We start from the raw sequence: 23,392 nt of genomic DNA, 5'->3' as shown, positions 1-23,392 counted from the left end.
TAAAGCATTGGATTGGTGTAAACATGGGCGAGAGAGAGTTTCTTTCCAACATATTTCTTTTTTGCACTAGTCTCGGCGCTATTTCTTTTAAATCCAAGTCACATTGAGATTTACTTTATAATTTAAACCTAACCTACAGTAACCTATGACCTGACTATCACCTGTCCCCCGGCCCCAGTGGCAAGAAGTGACATCCCAAAAATCACACATACCTATACAACATAAATGGCTCCTCCTATGCTCCCACACATGCTTTCTGTCCCTAACACTAAAACCGAAAATAAATAATATAAAAACTAAAGATATATTTGTATACAACTAAAACTAAATAAAAACCAGCAAATCAGGTCTAAAAACTAACTGAAGCTAAACTGAATGTAAAATAAAAAACAAATAGAAATAAAAACAAATATAAAACCACAAAGCTACACAGAGTATACAAAACATTAGGAACACCTGCTCTTTCCATGACATAGACTGACCAGATGAATCCAGCTGAAAGCTATGATCCCTTATTGATGTCACTTGTTAAATCCACTTGAAGCAGTGTAGATGAAGGGGAGGAGACAGGTTAAAGAAGGATTGTTAAGCCTTGAGACAATTGAGACATGGATTGTGTATGTGTGCCATTCAGAGGGTGAATTGGCAAGACAAAAGATTGAAGTGCCTTTGAACGGGGTACGGTTATAGGTGCCAGGCACAACGGTTTGAGTGTGTCAAGAACTGCAACGCTGCTGGGTTTTTCACACTCAACAGTTTCTCTTGTGTATCAAGAATGGTCCACCACTCAAAGGACATCCAGCCAACTTGACAGAACTGTGGGAAGCATTGGAGTCAATATGGGCCAGCATCCCTGTGGAACGCTTTCGACATCTTGTAGAGTCAGTCCATGCCCCAATGAATTGAGGCTGTTCTGAGGGCAAAAGAGGGTGCAACTCAATATTAGGAAGGTGTTCCTAATATTTTGTACACTCGGTGTATAATAACCGTATTGGAAACTAAGTAATGTTTATTTACTTGCATCTTTATTGATTCAGTTTGATTTGACCCTGGAATGATTTCATCAAGACATTACAGTAACATAAATACAAACAATTAAAATAAGTACAAAAACATTGGTGGCATTTTGCTCTCTAAAACAATACAGTAATTACATTGACATCACCAACAGCAAAAAGGAAACTAACAATGGCTTTGGATATGGTTGATGTGGGTGTACCATGTAGTAGATCTAAGCTAGCATTCATACAGTTAAGAAACATTCAAGAAAAGCTTATAATACTTGTCCGATTCACAAGAATAATAATAACAATGATAATAGTAACAATTGTTTTTCTTTAAATATTCACACGCAGTATCTTACTATCTTGGTATGCTGGAATAAACATGAACACATAAAAACCATACTATTCACATCTAATCGAGCCTACTTCCTGTCTGACCTCCTCAATAGGACATAGTGCAGTAAGTTTGAATCCTACTTAAGGCAATGTCTTCCTTTGTCTGTCTCGCTACTCTTTGGGCTGCATCCCATTTTTAAAACTTGCACCCTTGCTGATTTGAAAGGGCTGGGTGGGTGAAAGTGAATACAGCCTTTCTCTGGACCAAGCCTCTCATTCTTTCACTACTGTACTCTCACTTGCCTACTATTTTTACATAGGAAGGCAGTTTCAGCTCTGTCCTCACTTTTCTCACCTCTCTCTTTCTGCTCACTCTTGTCACTTGGTCTTCTCCTCTCCTCCCACTCTTGGTCATAAAAGCATAATCTGTATAAATAAGTATAAATAAATGACAATATCCGAGTAAAGCCAGTGTGCTTCCGTGTCTTCTTTCGCAGACCCCGGAATAAACAGTCATTTTCAAGTAATTTTCTCTGCTGGTGGGGAGCTCTGACACAGCTCAATGCTGACCCCTTGTGTTCATCTTTAGTCACCGCGGACAGTTCGTAGTGCCAGAGAGCCAGCCCACTGGGCACACACTTGTTGAATCAATGTTGTTTACACGTCATTTCAATAAAATTACGATGACCCGACATGGAATAGACGTTGAATTTATGTCTGTGCCTAGTGGGAGGTTCTCCAACATCCCAGAATCTACACTAAGAATCATTCAGAGTTGGGGTCGACTACATTTCATCTCAAGCCACGTCAGGAAATGAGCTGAAATGGAACCAACCAACTACCAATCTTTACTACTATTCTCCTAATTTCCGCCTATTTAAAAACACTTTTGAGTTTTCATCCCCAATTTTCACTTTACCACACATCCACTTTCTCCACACCATCCTCTCACACACCTTCTGAGAGAAACATCGCCCTAGAAATGGAAAAGGCAAGCACATTCTCCAAAACATCGCCCCTGATTATCCTCTAAAATCTGATACTATTACCATATGTATGCAGTTTGGCAAACTACCCTCCAGGTTAGCACCAAACCTTCCAGAACAATAACATGATAATTTGCATTCAAACTAAAATGTTATCATCTTGGAACTTTTGGTGCCAATCTTGCTTCCATTTGAGTGTCACTGCTTCCCACCAAGACTGCCTGGTAAGCAATGGATACTTTATCATTGACAGGATGGAGTAGTTTAGTTTTAATATTCAGATACAGTGTACTTTGCTTGTAATGTAGTTTATATTGCATTCTATAGTGTAGCCGTTCAGTTTGTTTTTCTGTAGTTTTCTTTAATACTGTATTGTATTCAGCTATAGTTTGTGTTCATAGTCGAAATTATATTGTATTGTTCTCTGCTGTTCAGTTTGCATTGGTTGTTTTAACTGTATAATATTCAATGGTACAGTTTGCGTTGCTGTTCTGTGTTGTAGTTTAATATCTCTTGTGTCGTTTGTAATCAAGTTGATATTCAGTGGAATGGAGCCTCTCTAAATCTCAGTGGACTCTATCCTCTCCAGGCGTGAGGGCCCTGCCCAGAGTGGGGGCAGCTGGAGGAGGGAAGGGGGGCCTTTCTGGTCCTCACAGGGCGGGGGTAAGAGGGTGAGGGCCATGGGGGCAGGGAGACTGACTGAGGGCAGGGGAGGGAGGATTGACAGGGCCGGTGGTGGGGGAGGGGAGATGGAGGATGAGGGGGTGAGTTTGGCCCCCAGCTGTCCCACCTGTTGCTCTAGAGCCTGGCTTTTCTGTAGAGTCTCCACATAGCTGACCTGAAGCTGCGCCTGGTATTTCAACACACGCTCCTTCTCGTCAATCCAGGTGTGTCGCTCCTGGTTGAAACTGAGGGCCTGGAGCTCTTTCTGCTGACGTTCTAGACGTAAGGCCCCCTGGAGCTGATCCAGCTGCTCACACAGGTTCCCTGATTCCTCCCACTGGGCCTCCTGATGCTGCTGCTGCTGGGCCTCCTGACGCAAGTAGGCTTCCTGACAAAGTTGAGCTTCCTTACAGTGTTGGGATTCTTGGTGGAGATGAGCCTCCTGACAGAGATGGGATTCCTGGCGCTGGTGGGCCTCCTGGTGTGGCTGCATGTCACACCACTGGGCCTCTTCACGCTGCTGCCTCTCTTGCCTCTGCGCCTCTTGCCTCTGGGCTTTTGCCTCATCACTCTGAAAGCTGAGCAGGACATCTGAGGTGTGGGTGAGGGGTGTGGATGAGGGCTCAGAGGGGCTGCGGGGGCAGTAGAGAGCCCCCCAGGGGGGGAGTAGCCCTCCGGCTGCTAGGGTTTGGGTTCTGGCAGGATCAACCGCTCCGCCCAGCTCCCCCAGAGTTCGTTTAAGACCCAGCACCTCAGCCTCAAACACACCCAGCCTCTCCCTCAGGATAGACACCTGACAAAGAGAAGGATGTATTAGTGTGCGTTAGTGCTGACTTATTAACCATCATTTATTCACATTACTGTACTTTAATAAAATATTTCAGTTGTTCTGTAAAGTACATTTATTTTTATTTGATGACTTTATTATTTCATTCCAATTCATCATCTCATCTCTATAGAGCTGCTGCCTATGCTGTCTGACAAAATCACTATTTTAGTAGTTCAAAGTAAATAAGGCATACTGCTGAATAGCAACTATCAATCACTTAGATCATGTATTTTCAGGCATTCTTCTCTCCCTCTCCGTGTCTGCACCACACTAACCTAACGGAGCAGGCGTAAAAGAAACACAGACCGGACAAGTAGATGCGCAATGGATTATGGTTATTGTAGTTAATTACCACGTTTTATGCGCTAAACTATGTAGAATATTGTCCTGTTGGAAACTACAACTCCCTACTACATTGCACAGTTTAGGCTGGATCTGATTAATCACTAAAGGAACTGTGCAATGTGCACATTGAGCTCACAGAAAAAAAAACGACGTTGGTCAATTAGTTGTTTAAAAACGATAAAATAACCGTAGTTTCGGTTAATCGCTCAGCACTAGTGTGCATATACTGTATGTGTGTGTATGGTCCAGTTTCATTTCGATCCCTAACTCTGAAACAACAGGATATCTCATCTAGTGTCAAGTATTTGTGTCATCAGAAATGTGACTTACAGGTTTGTATGTGTATAGGTACCTCAGTCAGCGTCCTCCTCAGCTCTCCCTGGCAGCGCTCCAGCTCCAGGCTCTTGGTGCTGTAGGAGTCCTTGAAGCCCAGCATGACCTCCTCCCGATCTCTCAGCTGGGCGTTGGCCTCCTTCAGCTGACCCCTGAGGGCCACCATCTCTCCCGCCCGCTGGGTCACCTCCACCTGGCTCTCCCTCAGCTGCTGCTTCAGCAGGGATATCACCCCCGCCTTCTGACATACCTGTACCACACAGCAGGGAAGGATATAGTATAGTAAGTTAGAGCTGCAGTGTTATGGGGCTGTTCACACCGACGCACCATGCACAAACGCACACCACCACAACAACAACAAACACCTCCCACTTGGTCTCCTCCAGGCTTGGCAGTACGTCGGCCTGTTCCTTCCTGAAGTCCAGACACTTCCTCTCCAGCTCTTCTCTCTGGGCCAGCAAGGCAGGCATCTCCTCCTGCAGGCGCCGCTTGTCCTGCGACAGACGGGTGATCTGCGCCTCCAGGGCATTCTGGGAGCGCTGGGCGCGGCGCGTCACCTGTATGCAGAGGAAGAGATGATCAACATTTGGTGGACTCTTATTGGTTTATGCCGCTGTGGAATGTGTGGCCATCTTCTGCAGTCGTGTGTGTGTGTGTGTGTGGTCACCTGCTGCAGGCGGGAGGCGTAGTTCTGTCGCAGCTCTTCCATCTGTCTCTCCCACACGCGCTGCTTCTCCTCAAACACTTGGACGATGGCTGCCTCGCTCTGGTCCAAGTTACGATGCATATGCTGCACCTGGGAGAGGGGAGGAGAGGAGAGATAGAGCTCAGAAGAGAATGGAAGGATTTTTGGGACTGACCGAAGTGATGATAATTGCTACATCCATGAAATCGACTAAAGTAAATCACTCTTGACCACAAAATAACCTTTCACCTCTCACCTCTTGCTCCTTCTCCCAGAGCCGGTCCTCCAGGTCTCGGATGACGTCATCGGAGGAAGGTGAGGGGCGAAGGGGTGCTGGGGTGTCCCCTAGGTGGCTCAGCCTCTGATAGGATGAGGAGCTCTTTCCTGAAGAGGAGTGGCCACTGTCCGAGGCACTCAGCCCGTTCTGGAATAGTCTCACATACATTCATATACAGTCCACACTGGACTTGTACCAAACTGGATAGGTGCAGATACCCAGAGCAAGTAAGAACAATGTATATGCATTGCTACTGGTAAACTGCACTGCACTAAAAGTATGTTAACACTTATCAAACGTGAACTCATCCGGAGTCGACTGCAGTGCCTGTAATTATGTTTAAAAGACCCACCTGGTAGCCTGGTTTCTCCAGCTTGTCCTGAGCCGCTGCAGCTCCAGCAGTGGTCCCCAGTCTGTTGATATGGCTGGTAGAAGCACTGAGAGGCCCCAGGGCCGCTGGGGGCACATAGCCCGACCCAGAGCCTGCGTAGGTGGGCAGGCTGGTCAAGGAGTTTCTCCCCGAATCTGACATCCTCCCCTGGACTCCTCCGTTACCCTCACTCCCTCCTGCTCCCTCTGCCCGGCAGCTGCCTCTTCCTGGGCTGTCCTGGTCTAGGAGAAGGGCCTCTGGGACTGCCCCTGGTTCTCCTCCCCCTGCTCCTCCTTCTCTGTGCCCCCCAACACCCCTACCCTCACCACCACTGGTTTGGCCTACGAGGTTCTGCATGGAGTGAAAGCTTTTGGGAACCACTGGTTTGAAGGCAGAGGGACGAACCAGCCCAGAGTTGTTCTAGAGAGTTGAAGGGAAAGGGGGAGGAAGGAGAGAGAGAGAGAGATATTTGGGTAAAGAGGGATATGGGTAGAGATGGTTATAAAGAAACAGGAGAGGAAACTGTTAGCGAAACAACACATTCAAGGGGAATAACAGCATATTTCGAAAATGTGTCTATGTTCCTAAACCCCTCTGACTCGTTGTTGGACTGTCTGTCAAAGTGCACACCTCTCTCACTAAGGGAGAGCGAGGTAGAGATATAGCAATGTCACAGAGTTATACAGCCCCCACTCACTGCAGCGCTAGATATAACTTTGTGGAATAATGCAAACCAAGAAAAATATAAACATTCTGTCTTAGCGAAAATACTCAATTCGGGAAGTCCAATCGATGGTGAGATATGGCATATACATTTCATGTGATCAATTTGGGTCGCTGGTTCACAATTTTACCTTTTCTGAGATCTCAGCCAAGCAAGGAGGAAAGGAGCCAACCTAATCCCGCCTCATACTTTTAGCTTGTAATAATTTCACCTGCCAATCAACATTGTCCATCTTCCCTCTCTGACTGTAGGCTACGTCCCTCGTTGTATGGTGTGATCAGATCATTTTGGTAAAATATATTTACTAAAATGAGAGGGAAAGACTACTGAGTGAGCAAAATAACGTCCACTTCATAGAATGACACATATGGGCTAAAAGGCTCATTTATGTAACAAATGTTTCATTACATTGTAACTTTCCTACTGTAGCCAGCTGACAGCAAACATATCCTTGGACTTTTTGTTGTTGTTGCAGATATAATAGATAGCCTAGGTACAGATGCATGCATCTATCGAAATGCGATTTATGCTCATTGTCCAAGTTTTCATTGGGGTAGATCATGTATTATTAGCCTACATTTACAAATAGGTAGAATAATGACAATAATATACAAAATTATGCAGGGGATTTCGTTTGCAAGCAGGGACAAATTGCCTTCCTCGAGCGAGCAAGAGAATGTGATATTGTAGGCAAACTTTATAAAATGGAAAAGTATTCTTATGTTTGCATCAAATATGCATCAAATACCCTACTCCTTGAAAGTCGTGTACTGATTATATATAGCATAGAGTGGGGGAAAAAAGTATTTAGTCAGCCACCAATTGTGCAAGTTCTCCCACTTAAAAAGATGAGAGAGGCCTGTAATTTTCATCATAGGTACACGTCAACTATGACAGACAAATTGAGAATTTGTTTTCCAGAAAATCACATTGTAGGATTTTTAATGAATTTATTTGCAAATTATGGTGGAAAATAAGTATTTGGTCACGGCCTCCTGTAGCTCAGTTGGTAGAGCATGGCGCTTACAACGCCAGGGTTGTGGGTTCGATTCCCACGGGGGGCCATTATGAAAAATGTATGCACTCACTAACTGTAAGTCGCTCTGGATAAGAGCGTCTACTAAAATGACAAAAACAAACCTACAAACAAGCAAGATTTCTGGCTCTCACAGACCTGTAACTTCTTCTTTAAGAGGCTCCTCTGTCCTCCACTCGTTACCTGTATTAATGGCACCTGTTTGAACTTGTTATCAGTATAAAAGACACCTGTCCACAACCTCAAACAGTCACACTCCAAACTCCACTATGGCCAAGACCAAAGAGCTGTCAAAGGACACCAGAAACAAAATTGTAGACCTGCACCAGGCTGGGAAGACTGAATTTGCAATAGGTAAGCAGCTTGGTTTGAAGAAATCAACTGTGGGAGCAATTATTAGGAAATGGAAGACATACAAGACCACTGATAATCTCCCTCGATCTGGGGCTCCACGCAAGATCTCACCCCGTGGGGTCAAAATGATCACAAGAACGGTGAGCAAAAATCCCAGAACCACACGGGGGGACCTAGTGAATGACCTGCAGAGAGCTGGGACCAAAGTAACAAAGCCTACCATCAGTAACACACTACGCCGCCAGGGACTCAAATCCTGCAGTGCCAGACGTGTCCCCCTGCTTAAGCCAGTACATGTCCAGGCCCGTCTGAAGTTGGCTAGAGTGCATTTGGATGATCCAGAAGAGGATTGGGAGAATGTCATATGGTCAGATGAAACCAAAATATAACTTTTTGGTAAAAACTCAACTCGTCGTGTTTGGAGGACAGAGAATGCTGAGTTGCATCCAAAGAACACCATACCTACTGTGAAGCATGGGGGGTGGAAACATCATGCTTTGGGGCTGTTTTTCTGCAAAGGGACCAGGACGACTGATCCGTGTAAAGGAAAGAATGAATGGGGCCATGTATCGTGAGATTTTGAGTGAAAACCTCCTTCCATCAGCAAGGGCATTGAAGATGAAACGTGGCTGGGTCTTTCAGCATGACAATGATCCCAAACACACCGCCCGGGCAAACGAAGGAGTGGCTTCGTAAGAAGCATTTCAAGGTCCTGAAGTGGCCTAGCCAGTCTCCAGATCTCAACCCCATAGAAAATCTTTGGAGGGAGTTGAAAGTCTGTGTTGCCCAGCGACAGCCCCAAAACATCACTGCTCTAGAGGAGATCTGCATGGAGGAATGGGCCAAAATCCCAGCAACAGTGTGTGAAAACCTTGTGAAGACTTACAGAAAACGTTTGACCTGTGTCATAGCCAACAAAGGGTATATAACAAAGTATTGAGAAACTTTTGTTATTGACCAAATACTTATTTTCCACCATAATTTGCAAATAAATTCATAAAAAATCCTACAATGTGATTTTCTGGAGAGAAAAAATTCTCATTTTGTCTGTCATAGTTGACGTGCAACTATGATGAAAATTACAGGCCTCTCTCATATTTTTAAGTGGGAGAACTTGCACAATTGGTGGCTGACTAAATACCTTTCCCCCCCACTGTATGTGATGAATGATGATCACTGCAATCAACAGCTGCAGTGTTGCACATTGGATTACCCCATATCATGGAATAGGCTATGTGAAACTTTATAAAAGACAAAAGGCGGACACATGGAATTATTTGATTTGGATGGATGGTTGACATGACAGAAAGGTAGGCAGATATTTTCTTATTTAAAATGTGGGTGAAACTTTGCATCAGCTCGTTGTGTGTTGTTTCGCTCACGGGACTCGAGCCTGGATGGACTCGGAACTGGTAAAAACCTTATAGCCTATTGCGCAATATATTCCAAAATTATAACAAAATACACCAGCGACATCAATTAGGAGATAAAGGTTGTGAGCAGTGTTTCTGATCAGATCGACAACTATCTTCTTGTGTGGCTACGATACCATCTTTAGAGCACAGCGTTTTCTGATTGGTTTCCAGAGCATTGAAAGAGATAAATTAAATAGGCTACTACCGAGGCATGTTGTGTTGGGTCGAGTGATGTGCTAAAGTCTGATTTAGTCTATTTTAAAACTTCCGGTGTGTTGTGTTTATGAGGAGCCACCTCGTGCGTGTGTTGTTGCATGAGTTAGCTGCGGTTTCCTCCTTGCTTGGCAGAGATCTCAGAAAAGGTAACATTGTGAACCAGTGACCCAAATGTATTACATAAAATGTATATGCCATATCTCACAATCGATTGGACTTCCCGAATTTCGTATTTTCGCTGTGACAGAACGTTTATATTTTTTAGTAGAATTGCGTTATTCCACAAAGTTGTATCTGGAGCTGCAGTGTGTGTTCGGCGATACTATATGTAACCCTGTGACATAGCTATTGCTCTAGCTGTACCTCCCTTTCCCTGAGTGACAGAGATGCACACTTTGATTTTCGAAATGTGCCGTTATTCCCCTTTAAAGCCTTTACATCAATGTCTTAAATCAGTGAACACTAGAAATCATTTAAATACTATGCCAATATTTATTTGTAAGACCTTTTCACCATGTCAAATTCTATTTCATCAGCTGTTATAAGATAGTCATATTATATAACATTGTAATTATAAAGTATTTATTTAACTGCAATGATATAAGGATACAGCAGAGTATGTGTGTCCCATGCAGGAATCAAACCCACACTACCCTGGTTTTGCTGTGATCTAGTTGTGAAATACCTCAATATGCCAATAAGCCACATGATCCTAGCTACAAACATACTTGTTTGAGAAGAGGAACATACCTGCTCTAGTTTGCCAGAGACAGGCAGGATTTTGGGTGGGTTGTGATTTGGAGGGTTGTTGTGATTGTCTGTTTTGGTCCCTCTTTGTTGGTGGGGGGTCATCCCAGTACCAATGTCATTCCCCCCCCCAGTCCCACCAAGTTACTGCATACATCCAGACTCACAACCCCTCCTCGTGGCTCTCTCTCCCTCTCTCTTTCCCTGTCTCTCTCAACCCTCTCTCTTGTCCTCTCTACCCTCTCTCTGTCCTTCTCTCTTTCCCGCTCTCTATCCCTCTCCCTCTCTGCCCTGTCCCTCTCCCTCTCTGCCCTCTCCCTTTCCCTCTCTTTCTCCCACTCTCTACTCTCCCTTTCCCTCTCTCCACTCTCCCTCTCTCCACTCTCCCTCCCTCCACTCTCCCACTCCCTCCTTCCTGCTCCGTTTCCGTATCCCACCCCTGTATCCCCCCGGTCACAGTTGGATGCAGTTGTAGTGGTATGGTCTGTGTCAGAGTCCGGGGGCCGGTCTGTCCCAGTTGCGGTCCCAATACTAGACGCGGTTCCCTCGGAGGCTGTCGCTGGGGGCGGGGGGGGTCGTTCGGCGATGCAGCTACGGTCGGCGGGGCAACGGCGAGACAGGGGCGGAGCGCGAGGCAGGGTGGTCCTAGTGCCCACGGACTTCATGGCAAACTCCTGCTCCCCTGCCACTCCACTACCCACACTGCCCATGATGAGGGGTCAGGGGTGAGGGGTTAGGGGGGGACAGAGAGTCACTCAGCGTCACACACTGGGAAGCAGTGTGGGTCATCATGGGCTAAAGGAGGCACCAGAGGCACACACACTGAGGAGAGAGAGAGAGAGAGAGAGAGAAAGAGGGTACCCTCATGCAAATAGACTGTTTATCCAGACGGTAGCAGAAGGCAGAGGCAGTAATATTTACACTGATGGCTATGAATGGAGTTGGATCAGCTGTCTAAACAATTATACACGGTGAAATACAATGTGTACAAATATAACACTTCCAGTCAAATGGTGTTGTAGTATGCAACGTCCAATATTTATATGTATTGTGCCTTTATTTAACCAGGTAAGGTTAATAACGACCTGATCAAGATGGAGCAATAAACTGTGCAGAAAATCAAACATTCAGTTACTATTCAAGGTTGTTTCTGAGTTTATAAATGACTTATGCGTGTGTGTGAATGGGTGTGTGTGTGTGAATGGGTGTGTGTGTGTGAATGGGTGTGTGTGCGTGCGTATCTTTGTGCAGCTTGAGTGGGAGATTAGGTCATGCCTACAAGGCAGTGAGTGAGAGGGTGGCAGAGAGGCACATGCTGTTACGAAGTGTGTGTGTAGGTACACAGCTGTTGACAGCTACAACAGGTAACAGCTGGCTACTCTTGCACCTCTCAATCTGCTATGCAATTTAGATGGAGTGATTGCTGCAAAAGGGTGTAGGAGTATAGGCCTATATAGCCTTTTCTTCTCACTAACTCTCCCCTGCTGTCAAGACATTACTTACAGTAATGTGTGTCGGCATACAGTATACAACAGTACCCCAGTGCCCTCAAAGCAAATATATGAGAGAGGAAGAGAAGAACAAGAAGAAGGAGAGCGAGAAAGAGAAAGAGAGAGAAAGAGAAAGAGAAAATGAGTCGCTCCTGCCAGAGAGGCTATAAACCCCACTCGATGTCCTTCTACACTATTTACTTCCACTCGAGTAAACTGTAGTAACATCCTAACGAACACACTGTCTCTCTACTGATATGCTCTCCTCTACTCTCACCCCATGATTCTATCCATCTCTCTCATCCCTCCCTCCTTCTCTCTCCATCCCAAGGCGACTATATCAGGATTCGAATCGCACGACCGCGTTCATTGAAATATGAACGGTTATTATTAGATTGAAATGATTATCCTTGATGTCAAATAACATGTATTTGTCATTGTCAGAGCCACTTTGATATAGCCTGGGATAACGTATCCCCCATGAAATCCGTTTGCCCTGTCTATACGATAGCCTACTCACTGTTTGCAGCACCACCGTTGGCTTCGAGACACGACGATCCTAACAGCCGTTAAAAAACACCCTTGGCCCCGTTCAGGTCGGTTCTGAAGGATTATGGAATGTTGTCAGTGGATGTTTTTTCCCGATATTATCGACTTTAGTCGCAGTCGGTGTAGTATCGATGATGATGGAGGCAGCCGCGGATGCGACTATCAGCTGTAACCCCACAACCCAGACACGCCCCTTCTTCTGCACGACAGAAACGCCCCTTTTTGCACCGCTATAGGCTACTGTCATCATCTATCAGTCAAAAGTATTGGAAATAGCTGTAATCATATTTTCGACTACCTTTAAGCCTAGATATACAATTTAGCTGGGCTGGTGCAATTTTCAGAAATTGGGAATATACTCCTAACAATATTATGTATTATTGACTCTAGGTGCATAGACTAATTTGTGGTGTAACAGTATGTTGAAGAGAGAGAAACTGAAGTCAACACTCAGAGACTTGAGACATTGACAGTGTTGATCAAGATGTCATGGCTGAAAAGTTGCTGTCCATACTGCTACACAGTTGAGGGGATTATTGCTGTGTTCATAACACCTAGTAAATGTGTAAATACCAGCATACCACTGGGAAAAATCTACTTGAAGGCCCCTCCAACTGAAAAGTAGTGGGAAACTCCTGTCATCGCTGAGCTCTGACCATAGAGAATGATAGAGGCCTCTAGTGGCAAAAATGCAATTTTAGCATGGGCAGTGCCATTGAGGGCTTCCACCATGCTTCTGCCATTTTAAAGTAGTCAACTGGGTAGGGATTCCTATTGGTTGTAGCCTCCATGTGCTGCCCATGCTGTCACAGACACTATAATGCCACAGATATAAAGATGAGTCCTCTATGTAGCTCTATGGCTCTGACTCCCACATGCTGAACTCAGATGTCACATACTAAGGGAATGACCTCAATAACATTTTCAGCAGTTAAATGCAACAAAAAAACACTATTCATAAAAAACAATCTATTAATATGGTTTTTGAACAGTATAATTTGTTTGCGAGCATGATAGCTGTACTTGTAGTTTGTAGTTGATGCAGCTTGTTTGCCATTAGCCAATAGCCGTTCTCAACGAGTTCAAAGCACATGAACGCACACAACTCATTGCCAGTTTACAGTAGTATATTCAGAGTTTCCAACTTGTTATGAACGCAGCATATGGATGTATAACCAGAAGCTGAGAGAGTGAGGGACAGTTTTGCCACAGATAGAACAATGAGACATATTTCACCGGATGTATAAATGTGAAGCATCCGGTTGGCGTTTCCACTCACTACCAAATATTGTAGTGAGAGGAAGCCCAGTGGCTGGCAGTGGCCGACATTCTGCTAATTTTCGCATCGATGAATACAGTTTTTCAATACAGTTTTCTGTTTCCAAAACTAGAATATGTTACGAACAGAGTGGACTAAGTTTTGTAGACTTGACCCTTTGGCAATTTTGTAAAAATTGCGTTGTTTAGGAGTGCAAGGGCGAATTTAGTTATTAAATGACACCATGCTAATTAGCAGCATGCTGGAAACCTTGTGGATGTAGCCTAATGTAACAGAATGTTCTGAAAACTCTATGGAGCCCTAATTGCTCTTGGACAGATTCTGCGTGTAAAGCAGGCTGTGACAAACTTTCGGGAGAATTGTATTTCAGGGTAACAGAGATTAATGGAGCCCCAAAGATGACAATCTCTCTCTCTCTCTCTCTCTCTCAAGTGATACCAACATGTTGGAGTTGCCATGGAAACATGCTTAGTCTGCTCTGTGATCACATGAAGCAGATGGGGAAGTGGTTGCAATGCAGCAAGGAAGAGGAAAGGGAAGAGAGCGTGTAGAAGAAGAAGAGATGGAAGAGAGTGTGTAGAAGAAGAAAAATAAGAAATTGCCCAATTGCATCTCGATCCCTAAAGAACTGGATATCATTTATGTCATCAGAAGTTGAGGCGGCACTGAAATGTGACATACCATCATCAGAAATGTGACAAAACAGGTATCGTAAATTGACAGGAAATAGAGAGATCAGTGATAACCTGAAACCCAGAAATAATGCAATGTCTCACTGCACCATGTGTGGAGGCTGCAATCTGCATGGTGACTAAGGCAGATTGGAGATGCATCCTAGGATGTGGTTTGGGATAAAAGCATAGAAGGTAGATAGCCAATAGTTATATATGTAGCCTACAGTAAGCACAGGCTGTTAAGTGAAAAAGTGAAATCCCATCATTAACTTCATTTGTTTACTAGCTTGTTACAGTCTACTACATAGGTTATTTCACTGGTTTGAAGTTTGAAGTTGATGTGCCTCATGGTTTGCACTGGTCGTGTCAGTGTCCTCTATAGCTGGCAGCTCTGTTAGTGGACATGAAGCAAGGGTTATGGGACAAGAGGAAAGTGTGGAGATGGCACATGAAAGTGAAGAAACTGAGTCTCAGCATCCCTCTGTTACTGTGGAATTGCCCATATCTCATATAGGTCATACAGTGTTATGTTAATGATACCTTTTTATATTATGTCATATACTGTCAATTTCCGTCAAGCCTGAGTCATTTTAACACATTGTACACAAAATGAAAAATATTATTTGTGAATTTGTTTGTCATGGATGAAAATAATCATAATGTTTTCCTATTCCATGACCGTGACACTTAACATATTCTGTGACACAATGTTAACTGGCCAACTATCTACATCTGATCTCAGTACGTATCTTAAGACATTTAGTCATGCAAAATATAGCATCCACACATGAGATAGCATTAGTTCTGCCTGTATGTAATATCCATTCCATCATAAAAGACACCCATCTCTCTTTCATTGGCAAAGCCCACAATCCATCTCATTGCAAACTCTCCTCTCCTCCACTCATCAGCTCTAATCGCTTTCTCTTTGTTCCTTTCTAGTCCGAGGATGCAGGCTGATCTGATGTTCATGTCCTCTCTCCAGGAGCGGGGCTTTGGCCGCATAATGGCCATGCAGGTGAGTTCATTCTTGCTTTGTTTGTTTGTGTTTGTTTCCGTCCGTCCGTCCGTCCGTCAATCCATCAGTGGAGAAACCAGACCATAGTCAGAAATGTACAGTAACTATAAATACTCCCCAATGTATTTGATCTACCAGGTGGCGTGCCTTGTCCAGCCTGGCTAGGTCTTTCTCCTTGTGGCTTGGTCTGGGGACCAGCTAAGGATGCTGAGGGAGGATCTGGAGGATTCTGTGGAGGTTCAAGAGGGGCTGGTGGTCCGCGTTGTTCCTGCAGATCTGAGCAGGAGAGAGGGGGTGGAGGAGACAGGGTTGTACGGGAAGAGGCCACTCTCGATATCGATCATGTGCTGCTCATCAACATCACCTGGTGTGATGAGGTGGTGTTGAAGGAGTCAGGCGCAGGAGGGTAAATCACAGAATAACAGGCTTTAATCCGCAAAATACAGGTTTACGCAGAAATGCGTCAAACACACTCCAGGGCACAAAACAGGTGCACTGGAAAATACAAGGCACACGGGAAAATACTCCCGTCGAACAAAATACACGCGCTCCACCGAGCTTCACTAACCTTCACAATAAACTATCACCCACAAGGACAAGGGGGCAGAGGGAACACTTATACACGGACTAATTAGGGGATTAGAACCAGGTGTGTGTGATAACGAGACAAGACAATTGTGATGATCATGATTGGGGCGGCAGTGGTTAGTACTCCGGTGACGACGAACGCCGAAGCCTGCCCGAACAAGGAGGGGAGGCAGCCTCGGCCGAAGTCGTGACAACTGGTGAGATGCATTCTTGCTCTCTTCCTGTTTCTACTCTCTGCTGCTGATGGCTGGTGAGAGAGTGGTTATAATCAACTATAGAAATTCACATGCAACTTGAGCACACAAATTATGCACAGGAGATTTGCATGGATATTGGGGAAACTCATGGTCCCCTCTCCTCAAAACATTTCACAAAGGACAAGTTCACTTTTTCTTTAACCAAATCTCAATTTGATGTAAATGGCATGTTATAGAAGTGTCCAGACACATATTTGTTATTGTGTAATTCCTAACTTAATCCGCAAAGTTATATTTCATTTTGTTGGACCCGAGCAATACATTTGTGTGCGAGCATGCGTATGCTTTCTGTTTTTTTGTGTCACCATAATGGGAACGAGAAACCATGCGCATGTTCGCACACAGAAATGTATCGCTCGAGTCCAACAAAATTAAATATAATTTTGCGGATAAAGTTCGGAATTACACAATATCATGTGTACAACATCTAAAGACCTGCATTACTATACTGAGAGCTTTGCCATTTCTAAAAGGACGTCTTTGGGTGTTTTTGGAGCCTTAGTTCATGTTTACCCGTGACACCCATACTGCAGAACGTGCAATGAGGAAGTCTATGCTGGTGGGGTAAGTTTCTCAAGACCAAGTGAAATCGCAAAAAAATTGTCTGGACACTTCTATTACACCATTTACATAAAAGAATGTAGATGTGGTTAAACATTTAAATAATTGATATATCTTCCTCCGTCTCTATGGCTCTCTGCGTGATGTGTCCCGGTTCACTCATGAGTGTCACTGACCCTGAGGAGTTGAACTCCTACCTGTCACGCAACGTTAGCTCCATCCTTAGCATCACCGCAGGGGTTCTGCAGTTGCTTCCACAGAGACCAGGCCTGAGACGCAGTGTGGTCAACATCAGCTCTCCGTTTGCCCTGCAGGTATTGGCTGCTAGCGTTTCAATCATCTGCATTTCAAATACTTAGGATGTATTTTCAAAGTACAACACATTTACTTTACTGAAATTACAAGATTTCTGTAGCCATTTGTGATTTGCATTTAACAAACTCCATGTGTATATCTCTGTTCTCCATGCAGGACTGCCTTCCTGGGTGCTGTACTGTACAGGGAAGGCTGCCTGAGAGATGATGTTCAGAGACCTGGCTGAGGAGAAACGAGGCCTCAGGGTGCTCAACTATGCTCCAGGTGACATCACAGGGACACAACTATAGAAGTAAAAGCTAGTGGAACAGACATTACAAAGCAATGGACTGGCGGCTAATGTTGGGTGTTTATAATAATCTGTCAGAATTAGCTGCAATTCTAAGTATTTATTCCAGCGTTATCTGATTCCATTTGGCCCTACCCATAACCCCCTGCTAAGGTGTGTCAGTAGCTGAGTGTAGATGCGGTGAGGAATCAAGCGCAGGAAACACGGGCGTTCGTCAACAGACTTTAGTAACAAAATAACAGCACCAAACAGGCGAACAGCCAACCCAACCGGGAGGCAAAATACAAGGTACGCACAATACACACAGTGCGTAAAAATGACGATAGCGCACACAGTGCGGACTCTCGGAAAAACAACAGTCCTGAGAGTAATACCAAAGAGCAACAGCTTGACAAATAAACAATACCACATAACACCTGCCCCCACACATGAAAACTAAATAGGCAACCAAATCAAACACTAACAAGGGACAGGTGTACAAACAGACAAAACCAAACAAACATGAAACATCGAACGGTGGCAGCTAGTACTCCGGGGACGACGACCGCCGAAGCCTGCCCGAACAAGGAGGAGGAGCAGCCTCGGCCGAAACCGTGACAGTACCCCCCCCTTGACGCGCGACTCCAGCCGTGCGCCGATCCCGGCCTCGGGGACGACCAGGACGACGCGGAGCAGGGCGCGTAGGATGACCCCGATGGAACTCGGTCAGCAGGGACAGGTCTAATATGTCCCTCCTCGGCACCCAGCACCGCTCCTCCGGGCCGTACCCTCCCACTCCACGAGATATTGGAGACCCCCATCCGGCGTCTCGAATCAAGGATGGACCTCACAGTGTACGCCGGAGCCCCTTCGATGTCCAACGGGGGCGGAGGAGTCTCTACTATCTCATAGTCCTGGAGTGGACCAGCTACCACCGGCCTGAGGAGAGACACATGGAACGAGGGGTTAATATTCCTGTAATTAATAGGCAGTTCTAACCTGTAACACACCTCGTTCAACCTCCTCAGGACTTTGAATGGCCCCACAAACCGCCGACCCAGCTTCCGGCAGGGCAGGCGGAGGGGCAGGTTTCTGGTCGAGAGCCAGACTCGATCTCCAGGTGCGTATACAGGCCCCTCACTGCGGTGGAGATCGGCGCTCGTCTTATGCCGACGGATGGCCCGCTGCAGATGAACGTGGGCAGCGTTCCATGTCTCCTCCGAGCGCCGCACCCACTCATCCACCGCAGGGGCCTCGATCTGGCTCTCGTGCCAAGGTGCCAGAACTGGCTGGTACCCTAACACACACTGGAAAGGGGTTAGTTGGGTGGAGGAGTGGCGGAGAGAGTTCTGCGCCATCTCGGCCCACGGAACGTATCTCGCCCACTCCTCCGGCCGGCCCTGGCAATAAGACCTCAGAAACCTACCCACATCCTGGTTGACACGTTCAACCTGCCCATTACTCTCCGGGTGGTAACCGGAGGTAAGGCTCACCGAAACCCCCAACCGTTCCATAAACGCTCTCCACACTCTGGAGGTGAACTGGGGGCCTCGATCAGACACTATATCCTCGGGTACCCCGTAATGCCGGAAGACATGGGTAAACAGAGCCTCAGCGGTCTGTAGGGCAGTAGGGAGACCCGGCATGGGAAGGAGACGACAGGCCTTCGAGAACCGATCCACAACGACCAGGATGGTAGTATTCCCCTGTGAGGGGGGAAGGTCTGTAACAAAGTCCACCGAGAGGTGGGACCAGGGTCGTTGTGGAACGGGCAGGGGTTGTAGCTTACCCCTGGGCAAATGTCTGGGCGCCTTACACTGGGCACACACCGAACAGGAGGAGACATAAACCCTCACATCCCTGGCTAACGTTGGCCACCAGTACTTAGTGCTAAGGCAGTGAACTGTCCGGCCAATACCTGGATGTCCAGAGGAGGGGGACGTATGAGCCCAATAAATGAGGCAATCGCGTACCTCGAGCGGAACGTACGTCCGACCCACTGGACACTGTGGAGGACTTGGGTCGGTGCGTAACGCCCGCTCGATCTCTGCATCGACCTCCCATACCACCGGTGCCACCAGACAAGACTTTGGTAGTATGGGAGTGGGCTCAACGGACCTCTCCTCCGTGTCATACCGCCGAGACAGGGCATCTGCCTTCCCGTTCTGGGACCCAGGGATGTAAGTGATTTTAAACACAAACCGGGCTAGAAACATAGTCCAGTGGGCCTGGCGAGGATTCAGTCTCCTAGCTGCCCGGATGTATTCCAGGTTACGGTGGTCAGTCAAAATGAGGAAAGGGTGTTGAGCCCCCTCAAGCCAATGCCTCCACACCTTTAGGGCCTGTACCACGGCTAACAGCTCCCTGTCCCCTACGTCATAATTCCGCTCCGCCGGACTGAGTTTCTTAGAATAAAAAGCACAGGGGCGGAGTTTAGGTGGTGTGCCAGACCGTTGTGAGAGGACGGCCCCAATACCGACCTCGGACGCGTCTACCTCTACCTGGAATGGTAAAGCGGGATCCGGATGCGCCAACACCGGCGCCGAGGTAAACAGGTCCTTCAGTCTCCCAAAAGCCCTGTCCGCCTCAGCTGACCACCGCAAGCGCACCGGACCCCCCTTCAACAGAGACGTTATGGGAGCTGCCACCTGTCCAAAACCCCGGATAAACCTCCGGTAGTAATTCGCAAAACCCAAGAACTGTTGCACCTCTTTCACAGTGGTTGGGGTTTGCCAATCTACGCACAGCTGACACCCGGTCAACCTCCATCTTCACCCCTGACGCAGACAACTGATAACCCAAAAAGGAGACCGACTTCTGAAAGAACAGACATTTCTCTGCCTTGACATATAGGTCATGCTCCAACAGCCTCCTCAACACTCGGCGCACCAGGGCTACATGCTCTGCTCGGGTAGAACTGTACACCAGAATATCGTCGATGTACACGACTACTCCCTGCCCCTGCATGTCCCGGAAAATCTCATCGACGAAGGATTGGAAGACGGAGGGAGCATTCATTTGAGACAAGGGATACACATGGCTCCGCGGGAGGGCTGCTCCTAACTGGAGATCTATCGCACAATCCCCCTGTCTATGAGGCGGCAGCTGCGCCGCCCTAGTCTTACTAAACGCCAGTGTCAAATCCTCATACTCGGGGGGAATGTGCAGTGCAGGCATTAGATTCGGACTTTCCACCGAGGTCGCCCCTATGGAAACACCCAGACACAGCCCCTCACACTGAGCAGACCACCCTTTAAGAGCTTTCTCTCGCCACGAAATAGTAGGATCATGGGTAATCAACCAGGGAAGCCCCAGCACCACCGGATACGCAGGAGAGTCAATCAGATAGAGCTGAATCGTCTCCTCATGACCCCCCTGCGCCTCCATCTTAAGGGGCGCTGTGACCTCCCTAATCAACCCAGATCCTAACGGACGGCTATCTAGGGCATGTACAGGGAAAGGCTCTCAACGGGAAGGAGAGGAATCCCTAATTCTACACAGAACTGGCGATCTACAAAGTTCCCAGCTGCGCCTGAATCGACTAGCGCCTTATGCTGGGAACGAGGTGCTACCTGTGGAAAACAAACAGGCAAGGTTATGTGAACGACAGAAAGCTCTGGGTAAGTAGGGCGCCTACTCACCTGGGAGGACTCCCCAATGCGTGGCCTGCCTTCACCTCCACCGGGGACCTTCCCCAACACCTAGCCGCGGTGTGCCCTCCACGGCCACAGTTGGTGCAGGGGACGGCCCCCCTCGGGTTCCTACTCCTCCTTTCTCTAGCGCCAGCACCTCCGAGCTCCATAGGGCTCGGCTCGGGAGGTGCTGGAGGGTGAAATGGGCGACCCCCATCCGGGGACGTCCACGGGTGGCGAGCAGGGTGTCCAACCGAATGGCCATGTCGACTAGTTGGTCAAACGTCAACATGGTATCCCTGCACGCCAACTCTCTTTGGACGTCCTCCCGGAGGCTACAACGGAAGTGGTCTATGAGGGCCCGCTCATTCCACCCTGCATCTGCCGCTAGAGTCCGGAACTCCAGGGCAAAATCCTGTGCGCTCCTCATCCCCTGTCGGAGGAAGAACAGACGCTCCCCCGCCGCCTTCCCTTCTGGTGGATGGTCGAACACGGCCCGGAAGCGGCGGGAGAACTCCGCATAAGTGATGGTAGCGGCGTCCATTCTCCTCCATTCGGCATTGGCCCACTCCAACGCCTTGCCGGTGAGACAGGAGATGAGGGCGGAGACGCTCTCGTGTCCCGAGGGCGCCGGGTGTACGGTGGCGAGGTAGAGCTCCACCTGTAACAGGAACCCTTGACACCCGGCAGCGGAGCCGTCGTACGCCCTCGGGAGCGAGAGCCGAACCCCACTGGGTTCCGGAATGTGGACAGGAGGACTGACCGATGGGGATGGTCCGGTAGGTGGGGGCGTGGGTACCCCGCTGCTTTCCCATCGGTGGAGAGTGTTCATCACCCGATCCAAGGCGTGCCCGATCTGGTTAATCCATTCCTCCTGTCCACGAAGACGGTCCTCCATGACCTCTGTCGGCGCGGGTGCTCCTGCTGACTCCATGGTGAGATGTGGTATTCTGTCAGTAGCTGAGTGTAGATGCGGTGAGGAATCAAGCGCAGGAAACACGGGCGTTCGTCAACAGACTTTAGTAACAAAATAACAGCACCAAACAGGCGAACAGCCAACCCAACCGGGAGGCAAAATACAAGGTACGCACAATACACACAGTGCGTAAAAATGACGATAGCGCACACAGTGCGGACTCTCGGAAAAACAACAATCCTGAGAGTAATACCAAAGAGCAACAGCTTGACAAATAAACAATACCACATAACACCTGCCCCCACACACGAAAACTAAATAGGCAACCAAATCAAACACTAACAAGGGACAGGTGTACAAACAGACAAAACCAAACAAACATGAAACATCGAACGGTGGCAGCTAGTACTCCGGGGACGACGACCGCCGAAGCCTGCCCGAACAAGGAGGAGGAGCAGCCTCGGCCGAAACCGTGACAAGGTGTGTTCCCGCAGGTCCTCTGGACATGGAGATGCAGGCGGAGGCATGGCGGGGCTCGGGGGATGTGCATCTACGTCTGTCATGGACCTCCATGCACGCACAGGGACAGCTGCTGACCTGGCCTTCCTACTTGACACCCCACCTAGTTCAAGAGAGAGAGAGAGAGAGAACATGAAAGAGCGATAGAGATGGAGAGAGAAAGTGCCAGAACATGGAAGGAGGAAAGGAGAGAGTGGGTAATGGGCCTCCTGTAGCTCAGTTGGTAGAGCATGGCGCTTGCAATGCCAGGGTTGTGGGTTCGATTCCCACGGGGGGCCAGTATAAAAAATGTATGCACTCACTAACTGTAAGTCGCTCTGGATAAGAGTGTCTGCTAAATTACTAAAATGTTTAAAGTTAAGGACAAACTTTTGTAATTATACTGTAATTAGACAAATTGTTTGATCAGCATATTGATTGATTAGTTACAGTATCTGCTACTACAGTACTATGGTTGTATTTACTGCAAAATATAACCTTTACTTATGTTGTAACATGCCTGCTAAATATAGATAGGACACCTAATCATGTAGTAACCAAAAAAGTGTTAAACAAATCAAAACATATTTTAGATTCTTCAAATAGCCACCCATTGCTTGATGACAGCTTTGCACACTCTTGGCATTCTCTCAACCAGCTTCATGAGGTAGTCACCTGGAATGCATTTCAATTAACAGGTGTGCCTTCTTAAAAGTTAATTTGTGGAATTTCTTTCCTTCCTAATGCGTTTGAGCCAATCAGTTGTGTTGTGACAAGACAGGGGTGGTATACAGAAGATAGTCCTATTTGGTAAAACACCAAGTCCATATTATGGCAAGAACAGCTCAAATAAGCAAAGAGAAATGACTGTCCAGCATTACCTTAAGACATGAAGGTCAGTCAGTACAATAAATGTCTGACCTCTGTGATTGCCAACAAGGGTTTTGCCACCAAGTACTAAGTCATGTTTTGCAGAGGGGTCAAATACTTATTTCCCTCATTAAAATGCAAATCAATTTATAACATT

The 23,392-nt window shown here is 47.0% G+C and overlaps 1 protein-coding gene, 1 non-coding gene and 1 pseudogene across 2 annotated transcripts; 2 read left to right on the top strand and 1 right to left on the bottom strand.

Annotated features, from left to right (window-relative positions):
* Nucleotides 1-1,003: 1,003 nt before the first annotated feature.
* Nucleotides 1,004-10,565, bottom strand: LOC121585114 (leucine zipper putative tumor suppressor 3). The gene is made up of 7 exons (XM_041901471.2): nucleotides 10,324-10,565; nucleotides 5,811-6,248; nucleotides 5,438-5,605; nucleotides 5,164-5,292; nucleotides 4,862-5,053; nucleotides 4,516-4,746; nucleotides 1,004-3,782 (listed from the first exon to the last, which is right to left on the bottom strand). The coding sequence occupies exons 1-7, from the start codon at nucleotides 10,423-10,425 to the stop codon at nucleotides 2,886-2,888; spliced, it is 2,157 nt and encodes a 718-aa protein (XP_041757405.2). The 5' UTR covers nucleotides 10,426-10,565; the 3' UTR covers nucleotides 1,004-2,885.
* trnav-uac lies at nucleotides 7,542-7,617 on the top strand. The gene has a single exon. It is a non-coding gene; the product is annotated as a tRNA-Val (tRNA).
* A 4,696-nt stretch (nucleotides 10,566-15,261) lies between the features above and the next one.
* On the top strand, nucleotides 15,262-22,563 carry LOC121584005 (annotated as a pseudogene).
* Nucleotides 22,564-23,392: the final 829 nt, after the last annotated feature.

Source organism: Coregonus clupeaformis, chromosome 16 (genome assembly GCF_020615455.1).
Source record: "Coregonus clupeaformis isolate EN_2021a chromosome 16, ASM2061545v1, whole genome shotgun sequence".
Taxonomy (NCBI): domain Eukaryota; kingdom Metazoa; phylum Chordata; class Actinopteri; order Salmoniformes; family Salmonidae; genus Coregonus; species Coregonus clupeaformis.
This window is presented reverse-complemented; position numbering and strand designations above follow the sequence as displayed.

Bases quoted from the DNA above. Each gene is read 5' to 3' on its own strand.
- LOC121585114 (XM_041901471.2), bottom strand. From the start codon at position 10,425: ATGACCCCCCACCAACAAAGAGGGACCAAAACAGACAATCACAACAAC. The intron at 5,293-5,437 runs GTGAGAGGTGAA...CCCCTCTCCCAG, and splicing joins TCTGGGAGAAGGAGCAAGAG to GTGCAGCATATGCATCGTAA. The intron at 5,054-5,163 runs GTGACCACACAC...CTCTGCATACAG, and splicing joins ACGCCTCCCGCCTGCAGCAG to GTGACGCGCCGCGCCCAGCG.